Source organism: Salmo salar, chromosome 11 (genome assembly GCF_965601325.2).
Source record: "Salmo salar chromosome 11, fSalSal1, whole genome shotgun sequence".
In the NCBI taxonomy this organism is placed as follows: domain Eukaryota; kingdom Metazoa; phylum Chordata; class Actinopteri; order Salmoniformes; family Salmonidae; genus Salmo; species Salmo salar.
Genome location: NC_138301.1, coordinates 46,504,624 through 46,516,977, shown reverse-complemented (window position 1 = coordinate 46,516,977; position 12,354 = coordinate 46,504,624). Strand labels below are relative to the sequence as shown.

General features: G+C 44.7%; 1 protein-coding gene across 1 annotated transcript in view; it reads left to right on the top strand.

Annotated features, from left to right (window-relative positions):
• LOC106562330 (ubiquitin carboxyl-terminal hydrolase 8) overlaps positions 1–8,880 on the top strand; it is a 33,669-nt gene extending 24,789 nt beyond the window's left edge. The window contains exons 15-20 of the mRNA XM_082957547.1: positions 62–283; positions 963–1,173; positions 2,392–2,628; positions 4,299–4,441; positions 4,564–4,696; positions 6,847–8,880. Coding sequence (XP_082813673.1) covers positions 62–283; positions 963–1,173; positions 2,392–2,628; positions 4,299–4,441; positions 4,564–4,696; positions 6,847–7,005 — 1,105 coding nt within the window. The 3' untranslated portion in view covers positions 7,006–8,880. The remainder of the gene's footprint in view (positions 1–61; positions 284–962; positions 1,174–2,391; positions 2,629–4,298; positions 4,442–4,563; positions 4,697–6,846) is intronic.
• The last annotated feature ends 3,474 nt before the right edge of the window (positions 8,881–12,354 follow it).

The following is a 12,354-nucleotide window of genomic DNA, read 5'->3' as shown; positions in this document are numbered from 1 at the left end:
AATCCAGTTTATTTGACTGTACTGTACTGTTTGTAACTTGTCACTGCCATCCCTCCCCCAGACCATCCACTGCTACCGTCTACACCAAGGTGGAGATCGCCCGTCCGTCTGCGGCTAAGATCCGAAACCTGAACCCTGTGTTCGGCGGTCTGGGCGCCTCGCTCACCGGCCTGCGTAACCTAGGTAACACCTGCTACATGAACTCCATCCTGCAGTGTCTCTGCAACACACCGGCCATGGTTGACTACTTCAACAAGAACCTCTATCAGGAGGATATCAACAGGTCAGTCATGTAGTGGTAATGATAATGTAGTAATGATAATGTAGTGATTTATAATGCAACACACCGGCCATGGTTGACTACTTCAACAAGAACCTCTATCAGGAGGATATCGACAGGTCAGTCAGATGATACAAACGCGATTTTGATAAACTCCCATATCTACTGGGTGAAATACCACAGTGTGACAACACAGCAGCAAGATTTGTGACCTGTTGCCACAAGAAAAGGGCAACCAGAGAAGAACAAACACCATTGTAAATACAACCCATATTTATGCTTATTTATTTTCCCTTTTGTACTTCAACCATTTGTACATTGATACTACACTCTATATATACATAATATGACATCTGTAATGTCTTTATTATTTTGGAACTTCTATGAGTGTAATGTCTACTGTTCATTTTTATTGTTTATTTCACTTTTGTATGTTATCTACCTCACTTGCTTTGGCAATGTTAACATATGTTTCCCATGACAATAAAGCCCCTTGAATTGAATTGATAATTGTAGTTATATTGATAATGTAGTAATAACACTTCAACAAGAATTACTACCAAGATAAGAGGATCATACATATACAGCTAACTCTCTCTGTCTCTCTCCCTCCCTCTCTGTCTCTCTCTGCCTGTCTCACGCGCTCTCTCTATTCCCCCCCCCCCCCCCCCCCCCCCGACAGGGCTAATGTCCTGGGTCACCGAGGCGAGGTAGCAGAGGAGTTTGGTGTGATCATGAAGGCTCTGTGGTCAGGCCTGTATAAGTGTATCAGCCCCCGCGACTTTAAGTTCACAATAGGGAAGATCAATGAATCCTTCTCTGGCCACGAACAGCAGGACTCCCAGGAGCTGCTGCTCTTCCTTATGGACGGACTCCACGAGGACCTCAACAAGGTAGGGAGACTGGAGAAAAGTGATTAACAAGGAAAATAGTTTGAAGATTACCTAGTGCCTCCAAAGTTACATAGTACGGTAGAATTCTGGAATGGAACAATGACAACTCCTGTCAAAGGTGCCTAGTTAAAGCTGAGCTGGAGTTGACTACAGTAGTAATTATACTGCAAAGTGGTCCTCTGGCTCGGCGCGGTCCTCTCTGGCTCGCCGCGGTCCTCTGTGGCTCGGCGCGGTCCTCTCTGCTCGCCACGGTCCTCTGTGGCTCGCCGCGGTCCTCTGTGGCTCGGCGCGGCGGTCCTCTGTGGCCCGGCGCGGCGGTCCTCTGTGGCCCGGGGCGGCGGTCCTCTGTGGCCCGGGGCGGCGGTCCTCTGTGGCCCGGGGCGGCGGTCCTCTGTGGCCCGGCGGGGTAGAGCATGGCGCTTACAATGCCAGGATCGTGGGTGCGATTCCCGGTACCACCCATATGTCAAATGAATGCTGGATGACTGTAAGTTGCTTTGGATAAAAGCCTATGCTAAATGGCATATATAATATTATTAAAGGTAACTTGTAATTTCTGGAGATGTCAGTGCCGTTGCTGATCCGTTGGAAATATAAAAGCACATTCTATCTTTTGGATATAAAAGCCTTTTTGAGTACATCACACGTTCAGCTTTAAAATGGTGAAGGGAGTTGTGTTGTGTTAAGGTGAGTTGTGTTGAGGCGAGTTGTGTTGAGGCGAGTTGTGTTGAGGCGAGTTGTGTTGAGGCGAGTTGTGTTGAGGCGAGTTGTGTTGCGGCGAGTTGTATTGCGGCGAGTTGTATTGCGGCGAGTTGTGTTGATGTGAATTGTATTGAGGCGAGTTGTATTGAGGCGAGTTGTGTTGATGTGAATTGTATTGAGGCGAGTTGTATTGAGGCGAGTTGTGTTGATGTGAATTGTGTTGAGGCGAGTTGTATTGATGTGAATTGTGTTGAGGCTAGTTGTATTGATGTGAATTGTATTGAAGCTAGTTGTGTTGAGGCTGGTTGTGTTGAGGCTAGTTGTATTGATGTGAATTGTGTTGAGGCTAGTTGTATTGCGGCTAGTTGTATTGATGTGAATTGTGTTGAGGCTAGTTGTATTGATGTGAATTGTATTGAAGCTAGTTGTGTTGAGGCTGGTTGTGTTGAGGCTAGTTGTATTGATGTGAATTGTGTTGAGGCTGGTTGTGTTTCTCCACCTGTCCTCTCTCTGAAGGTTGCTAACCGTAAGTGCTACACGGAGGAGGAGAATGACGATCTGGACGACCAGCGGGCCGCTGACCAGGCCTGGAGCAAACACAAGCTGCTCAACGAATCTATCATCGTAGCGCTGTTCCAGGGACAGTTTAAGAGCACAGTTCAGTGTCTCACCTGCCACAGGAAGTCCCGCACCTTCGAGACCTTTATGTACCTGACCCTGCCGCTGGCCTCCACCAACAAGTGTTCCCTGCAGGTAAGACAACACGCCTGTTTACACATACGGCTCGTTTTTCCAAATGAAAACCTTTTTTCTGTCCCTTTTTGATATTTTAAGTAGACATTGGTCGGAAATATAGCATTTTAAAAGCCTGTTATATTAAATTAAGTGCCCATATGGGAAATTCTATAAATATATAATGTATATATTTTTTATATGAATAAAGGCTAGCTAAAGTGCCACAATTCAGCATTTTGACATGTCCCTCTGTGCATCCTTCTGACTTCTAGGAAGATTTTAACCCAGTTAATTTCACCATCATTGTAAAGCCCAGGTTATTCTGTTGCTTTGACAGTCATTTCTGAACATCATTATTCATTTCATGTGATTCATCTAATACCATGAAATGTCTGTCCCTCATTTGAACATTTCTGTCTGATTTTAGGATGAAATTGTCAACCCTGTTATTTTTTAGTTGTAACCTAATGTAGCAGGCGGAGACCCCACACCTGCTTACAGGGGGAAAGGAAACCAGGCTGAAAACAAGATGTTTCTGGGGGTGTTTGTGGCACTTTTACTGTAGTCATTATTTTTAATTGAACCTCTTGAGATGGAAAACTGTGTTTTTTAGGAAGGTGAACGTGCTCTTTATGACGATGTTAAAATGAGGTGAAATAAGAAACAAAATGAAGTCACACTACACGAGGTGTACACACACACACACACACACACACACACACACACACACACACACACACACACACACACACACACACACACACACACACACACACACACACACACACACACACCCCTTTGAGACCATCATGTACCTCTCTGCTGCTGGCTTCAACCAATAAGGGATTCCCATAGGTTAGGAGACACGCGCGCGTGTGTGTAGATGCACGTGTATACACACAGACACAGACATACACACATTCACACACTTGCAACCAACACTGCCTCAACGACCAAAATGTTATGTTTGAAACGTAATACAATGTGTAACCAACCCTCTCCTCTGTTAGGCTTGTCTACTGTCTTACTGTGTTCCAGGACTGTCTGAAGTCTACTGTCTTACTGTGTTCCAGGACTGTCTGAAGTCTACTGTCTTACTGTGTTCCAGGACTGTCTGAAGTCTACTGTCCTACTGCGTTCCAGGACTGTCTGAAGTCTACTGTCTTACTGTGTTCCAGGACTGTCTGAAGTCTACTGTCCTACTGTGTTCCAGGACTGTCTGAAGTCTACTGTCTTACTGTGTTCCAGGACTGTCTGAAGTCTACTGTCTTACTGTGTTCCAGGACTGTTTGAAGTCTACTGTCCTACTGTGTTCCAGGACTGTTTGAAGTCTACTGCCCTACTGTGTTCCAGGACTGTCTGAAGTCTACTGTCCTACTGTGTTCCAGGACTGTCTGAAGTCTACTGTCCTACTGTGTTCCAGGACTGTCTGAAGCTGTCTAATCTAACCATGTCCTACTGTGTTCCAGGACTGTCTGAAGTCTACTGTCCTACTGTGTTCCAGAACTGTCTGAAGCTGTCTAATCTAACCATGTCTTACTGTGTTCCAGGACTGTCTGAAGCTGTCTAATCTAACCATGTCTTACTGTGTTCCAGGACTGTCTGAAGCTGTCTAATCTAACCATGTCCTACTGTGTTCCAGGACTGTCTGAAGCTGTCTAATCTAACCATGTCTTACTGTGTTCCAGGACTGTCTGAAGCTGTTTTCTAAGGAGGAGAAGCTGACCGACCAGAACAAGGTGTTCTGTCGACACTGTAAAGCTCTCAGGGACTCCATCAAGAAACTGGAGATCTGGAAGGTCCCGCCCATCATACTGGTTCACCTTAAACGGTACCTACAACACCGTGTGCATTTGAAATGACACGATGACCAAGACACACACACACACACACACACACACACACACAGTGATAACAATGTGTATTAACCCCAGTACTGCCGGTCTCTTGTAGGTTCTCGTACGAGGGCCGTTGGAAGCAGAAGCTGCAGACGACAGTAGACTTCCCTCTGGAGAATCTAGACCTCAGTCAGTATGTCATCGGACCCAGAGCCAGCCTCAAGAGATACAACCTGTTTGGAGTGTCTGTAAGTACTATTAGCACCAGCCTGGAAACACTGCAGTCAAATACTTTGCTGTGCGTCTTCTGGTCCTGTGTGGCTCAGTTGGTAGAGCATGGGTCTTGTAACGACGGGGTCGTGGGTTCCCCCAGTGGCCACTCATACCAAAATGTATGCCCCCATCAACTACTGTCGCTTTGGATAAAAGCCTTTGGTAAATTACATGCGCTATATATACTAAAGTATGTGGACACCCCTTCAAATTGGTGGATTCTGCTATTTCAGCCGCACCCGTTGCTGACAGGTGTATAAAATCGAGTACACAGCCACGCAAGCTCCATAGACAAACATTGGCAGTAGAATGGCCTTACTGACGAGGTCAGTGACTTTCAACGTGGCATCGTCATTGGATGCTACCTTTCTAACAAGTCAGTTCGTCAAATTTCTGCCCTAATAGAACTGTCCCGGTCAACTGTAAGTGCTGTTATTGTGAAGTGGAAACGTCTAGGAGCATCAACGGCTCAACCGCAAAGTGGGAGGCCACAAGCTCACTGAACGGGACCGGTGAGTGCTGAAGCACGTAGCACATAAAAATGGTCTGTCCTCGGATTGCAACTCTCACTACCAAGTTCCAAACTGCCTCTGGAAGCAACGTCAGCACACTAAAAAGTTCGTCAGGATCTTCATGAAATGGGTTTCCATGGCTGAGCAGCCGCACATAAGCTTAAGATCACCATGGGCAATGCCAAGCGTCGGCTGGAGTGGTGTAAAGCTCACCACCATTGGACTCTGGAGCAGTGGAAATGCATTCTCTGGAGTAATGAATCACGCTTCACCATCTGGCAGTCTGACGGACGAATCTGGGTTTGGCTGATGCCAGGAGAACGCTACCTGCCCAAATGCACAGTGCCAACTGTAAAGTTTGGTGTAGGAGAAATAATGGTCTGGGGCTGTTTTTCATGGTTGGAGCCCTTAGTTCCAGTGAAGGGAAATCTTAACGCTATAGCATACAATGACTTTCTAGACTAGAGACTGTGCTTCCAACTTTGTGGCAACAGTTTGGGGAAGGCCCTTTCCTGTTTCAGCATGACAATGCCCCCTTGCACAAAGCGAGGTCCATACAGAAATGGTTTGTCAAGATCTGTGTGGAAGTACTTGACTGGCCTGCACAGAGCCCTGACCTCAACCCTCAACCTCAAATCACTCACATGTCACCAGCAAAGCACCACCACACCTCCTCCTCCATGCTTCACGGTGGAGATCATCCGTTCACCTATTCTGCGTCTCACAAAGACTAGGCTGTTGGAACCAAAAATCTCACATTTCTACCCATCAGACCAAAGGACAGATATCCACGGGTCTAATGTCCATTGCTCATGTTTCTTGGCCCAAGCAAGTCTTTTCTTCTTATTGGTGTCCTTCAGTAGTGGTTTCTTTGCGGCAAAGCCAATAAGGCCTGATTTCACGCAGTCTCCTCTGAACAGTTGATGTTGAGATGTCTGTTACTTGAAATCTGTGAAGCATTTATTTGGGCTGCAATCTGAGGCTGGTAACTCTAATGAACTCTGGGTCTTCCTTTCCTGTGGCGGTCCTCATGAGAGCCAGTTTCATCATAGCACTTAAGGGTTTTGCAACTGCACTTGAAGAAACTGTCAAAGTTCTTGAAATGTTCCGTATTGACTGACCTACATGTCTTAAAGTAATGATGGACTGTCGTTTCTCTTTGCTTATTTGAGCTGTTCTTGCCATAATATGGGCTTGGTCTTTTACCAATTAGAGCTACCTTCTGTATAGCGCACCTACCTTGTCACAACACAACTGATTAGCTCAAACGCATTAAGAAGGACAGAAATTCCACAAATTAACTTTTAATAACAAGACACACCTGTTAATTGAAATGCATTCCAGGTGACTACCTCATGAAGCTGATTGAGAGAATGCCAAGAGTGTGCAAATCTGTTATCAAGGGTGGATACTTTGAAGAATAGCAAATAGAAAATTTATTTTGATTTGTTATGCACTTTTTTGGTTACTACATGATTCCATAAGGTGCTATTTCATGGTTTTGATTATACAATGTAGAAAATAGTAAAAATAAAGAAAAACCCTTGACTCAGGAGGTGTGTCCAACAAACAAACAGGCCGTTAACCCTCTGTGTCCTTCCCTTCTGTAACAGAACCATTATGGCGGTCTGGATGGGGGTCACTACACAGCCTACTGTAAGAACGCCATGAAACAGCGCTGGTACAAGTTTGACGACCACGAGGTCTCTGAAATCTCCACCTCCACCGTCAAGTCCTCCGCAGCGTACATCTTCTTCTTCTCCTCCCTGTGAGGGCAGAGCTGCAACACTGCTAGGAGCTATGAGGCTACATAAAGGCTAGCTAACATGCAGGCTGCTTTGACTCAGCTTCCTCTGCTGGTGGGAGAAAGGAACTGAACTGGTGATGTTTTTGTTAACTGAACTGAACTGCCAGGGGCCATACTTGTGAACTTTTGCTTAGACCATGGTTTAAACCATTAGTCTAAAATGGCTAGCTGCTAGCTTTTTCTCTCAGGCCAACCTGGCCAAATTAGCCACGATGCTAATTAGCCACGATGCTTAGGCCAGCTAAGCAGATGATTATATCCGATAACAAATCAACCTATCAGATAACTTAGAGCCACCATCCAATCACATTTGTTCATTAGGTAAATTTGCTTCCAACTGATTGGTTTAATTTGTTACCCATGGTCTAAGTGGAGTTTCCCCAATATATTTTTTGCATGATGCTTCCTTGACTAGGCAAGTGACATCATCAAAAATGACGGTTTTCGCATATATGATGAAGTTCCATGTTTTTGCTTATCCATTCAACACACATCCATGTACTTTTCAATTAAAAAAGTAGGAGGATTATATTGTAACTTTTGTTCTTCATACATTGTCAAAGGCGCTGACTCTCGTGGTGTTGTCAAATAGCAGTAATTTACCACTGCTTGTCCGGGGTGGTGGCGTGATCTACTCCATGGCGGCTGTTCTGAATACCATTGGGAGCAAGATTTGTTTTTAAGGAGGAAAATCATGGTCTAAGCAAAAGTTCACTAGTATGGCCATGCAAGGTTTGGTGGTTTTGGATAACTGAACTGGCTAGGTTTGGTGGTTTTGGTAGACTGAACTGACAGGTTGAAATGTGGATATGTGAAAAGAGAGGGACATACTGTAGTGTGTGGTGGAAGGTTGGGTTAGTGACTGGGTGTGTGCAGGAAAGGGAGAGACATACTGTAGTGTGTGGTGGAAGGGTGGGTTAGTGACTGGGTGTGTGCAGGAAAGGGAGAGACGCAGGCACTCCAATGCTTCAACTCATAGAGAACTCAACAGCTGTTAAAACACAACATCTATTCATATTAAACCAGAGAGTAGGGAGAGGGTTTCCTGTTCTAATCACTGCAGCTTAAAACCTGTTCTTAACACAGCAACGTTGTAATTCTGCTAGTTCTGGGTTTCAGTTGAGTCTGTGTGGAGTGGACGGACTTTTGTTAGTATACACAGACCTTATTTAAGCTTCCATGTACTGTGAATCTTCTAGTGAAGAGTATAGGGACGTTTAGTTAGAGAGAGTGACGTATAGGGACTTTTAGTTAGGGAGAGTGACGTATAGGGACGTTTAGTTAGAGAGAGTGACGTATAGGGACGTTTAGTTAGGGAGAGTGACGTATAGGGACGTTTAGTTAGGGAGAGTGACGTATAGGGACGTTTAGTTAGAGAGAGTGACGTATAGGGACGTTTAGTTAGAGAGAGTGACGTATAGGGACGTTTAGTTAGGGAGAGTGACGTATAGGGACGTTTAGTTAGAGAGAGTGACGTATAGGGACGTTTAGTTAGGGAGAGTGACGTATAGGGACGTTTAGTTAGGGAGAGTGACGTATAGGGACGTTTAGTTAGGGAGAGTGACGTATAGGGACGTTTAGTTAGAGAGAGTGACGTATAGGGACGTTTAGTTAGGGAGAGTGACGTATAGGGACGTTTAGTGTGACGTACAGTGCCTTCGGAAAGTTTTCAGACCCCTTGACTTTTTTTCCACATTTTATTACATTACAGCAAATGTATTCAATCGTTTTTTTTCTCATTAATCTACACACAATACCCCATAATGACAAAGCAAAAACAGGTTTTTATAAATGTTTGCTAATTTATTCCAAATAAAAAACTGATATCACATTTACATAAGTATTCAGACCCTTTACTCAGTACTTTGTTGAAGCACCTTTGGCAGCGATTACAGCATCAAGTCTTCTTGGGTATAACGTTACAAGCTTGGCACACCTGTATTTGGGGAGTTTCTCCCATTCTTCTCTGCAGAACCTCTCAAGCTCTGTCAGGTTGGGTGGGGAGCGTTGCTGCACAGCTATTTTCAGGTCTCTCCAGAGATGTTCATTCAGATTCAAGTCAAGGCTCTGGCTGTGCCACTCACGGACATTTAGAGACTTGTCCAAAAGCCACTACTGCGTTGTCTTCGCTGTGTACTTAGGGTCGTTGTCCTATTGGAAGGTGAACCTTTGCCCCAGTCTGAGGTCCTGAATGCTCTGGAACAGGTTTTCATTAAGGATCTCTCTGTACTTTGCTCCGTTCATGTTTGCATTGATCCTGACTAGTCTCCCAGTCCCTGCCGCTGAAAAACATCCCCACAGCATGATGCTGCCACCACCATGCTTCACCATAGGGATTGTGCCAGGTTTCCTCCAGACGTGACGCTTGGCATTCAGGCCAGAGAATCTTGTTTCTCATGGTCTGATGAGAAACAAGTGGGCTGTCATGTTGTCTTTTACTGAGGAGTGGCTTCCGTCTGGCCACCCTACCATAAACGCCTGATTGGTGGTGTGCTACAGAGATGGTTGTCCTTCTGGAAGGTTCTCCCATCTCCACAGAGGAACTCTAGAGCTCTGTCAGAGTGACCATCGGGTTCTTGGTCACCTAAATAAAGTATTTCTGTTTTTTATTTGTAATAAATTTGCCAAAATTTCTAAAAACCTGTATTTGCTTTGTTCTAATGGTGTATTGTGTGTAGATTGCTGTTTTAATTTAATACATTTTAGAATACGGCTGTACTGTGACAATGTGGAAAAAGGAAAGGGGTCTGAGTACTTTCCCAATGCACTGTATTTGGACGTTTCCTTAGGTAGAGTGACTTATCTGTACATACAGTAACATTAACAGCTTTCTGATGATGTTGCACATGCAACACTAAACACATGGTGCCGAGGGGGATTCTCCTCTTCTATTTAAACTCACAAATGATCCTTTAGAGAGAAGCAGCTGGCATGATTGATGACTAACTATTTGATAAAGGAGTATTCTAAACTACATACTTAGGGTGTATCCCAAATAGCACCTTATCCCCTATAAAGAGCACACCTTTTGACAGGGAGAGACGCAGGCATAAAAGAAGTGCACTTTTATAGGGAATCATTTGAGACTCGGCCTTCTCCTGGTGAGGTGTTGATGTTTTTGGTGTGCCCTAAGAGGAGAGGTTTAAAAACACTTCCCTTCACAGCTCACTGCTTTTTGGCACCAGTCTTCAGATGAACTCTTTGCGTTGTTTAGGGAGTTCTTGCTTGTTTTATGCTGGCCACATTCTATGAAAACCAACAGCACAATGCACTTGTGGTGTTTGTATAAAACACATTCATTCATTCAAATCTACCAACTGACTTTTGATTTGTAGCAAATGGCACCCTATTCCCTAAATAGTTCACTACTTTTGACCAGGACCCTATTCCCTAAATAGTGCACTACTTTTGACCAGGGCCCATAGGGTAGTGCACTATTAAGGGAATGGGGTGCACACATAGCCTTTTGTGACCGATTGAAGATGGTTGAGCCTGATACTGAGACATAAATCATTAGGCCTAATCAATAATGTAATCTATCAGTGTAATTTTACTACCCTGGAAAATAACCTCTTCAGTGTACACTAGTCTACTGTACTCTCTTGCTATTAAAAAATGTGTTTTCATCTAAAATACAGGACTTTACCTTCAATACCAATGTTAAGGAGATCTATAATCAATACATGACTTTACCTTCAATGTTAAGGAGATCTATAATCTATACATGTATAGGTTAAGCCGTATCAGTTAAATAAAGGTAAAAATGAAAAAATACAATCTGGTAGCTGATTATTTGTGATATGTTGATCTTCTGTTGTCCTTTTTTCAACTTTGTCCTGGAATAAGCACTAATTTTCAAGTGGGGATGTAAACTCAGCAAAAAAAAGAAACGTCCTCTCACTGTCAACTGCGTTTATTTTCCGCAAACTTAACGTGTAAATATTTGTATGAACATAAGATTCAACAACTGAGACATAAACATGTGACTAACAGACATGGAATAATGTGTTCCTGAAAAATGGGGGGTCAAAATCAAAAGTAACAGTCAGTAGCTGGTGTGGCCACCAGCTGCATTAAGTACTGCAGTGCATCTCATCATGGACTGCACCAGATTTGCCAGTTCTTGCTGTGAGATGTTACCCCACTCTTCCACCAAGGCACCTGCAAGTTCCCGGACATTTCTGGGGGGAATGGCCCTAGCCCTCATCCTCCGATCCAACAGGTCCCAGACGTGCTCAATGGGATTGAGATCCGGGCTCTTCGCTGGCCATGGCAGAACACTGACATTCCTGTCTTGCAGGAAATCACGCACAGAACGAGCAGTATGGCTGGTGGCATTGTCATGCTGGAGGGTCATGTCAGGATGAGCCTGCAGGAAGGGTACCACATGAGGGATGATGATGTCTTCCCTGTAACGCACAGCGTTGAGATTGCCTGCAATGACGACAAGCTCAGTCCGATGATGCTGTGACACACCTCCCCAGACCATGACGGACCCTCCACCTCCAAATCGACCCCTCTCCAGAGTACAGGCCTCGGTGTAACGCTCATTCCTTCGATGATAAACGCGAATCCGACCATCACCCCTGGTGAGACAAAACCGCGACTCGTCGTGTGAAGAGCACTTTTTGCCTGTCCTGTCTGGTCCAGCAACGGTGGGTTTGTGCCCATAGGCGACGTTGTTGCCGGTGATATCTGGTGAGGACCTGCCATACAACAGGCCTACAATCCCGATCAGCTGTCCGTCCTGTCTCCCTGTAGCGCCGTCTTAGGCATCTCACAGTACAGACATTGCAATTTATTGCCCTGGCCACATCTGCAGTCCTCATGCCTCCTTGCAGCATGCCTAAGGCACGTTCACGCAGATGAGCAGGGACCCTGGGCATCGTTCTTATGGTGTTTTTCAGAGTCAGTTGAAAGGCCTCTTTAGTGTCCTAAGTTTTCATAACTATGACCTTAATTGCCTACCGTCTTTTAGCTGTTAGTGTCTTAACGACCGTTCCACAGGTGCATGTTCATTAATTGTTTATGGTTCATTGAACAAGCATGGGAAACAGTGTTTAAACCCTTTACAATGAAGATCTGTGAAGTTATTTGGATTTTTACAAATTATCTTTAAAAGACAGGGTCCTGAAAAAGTGCCGTTTCTTTTTTTGCTGAGTTTAGGTACGCCTATGATTTTGACATTTTTAAAACATGTCTCGAGCTGAGTTAGACTGTTTTTCTCACTGTATTGGGCTGTCTGGGGGTTAGAGACTGTTCTCTCTGTGTTGGGCTGTCTGGGGGGTTAGAGACTGTTCTCTCTATTGGGCTG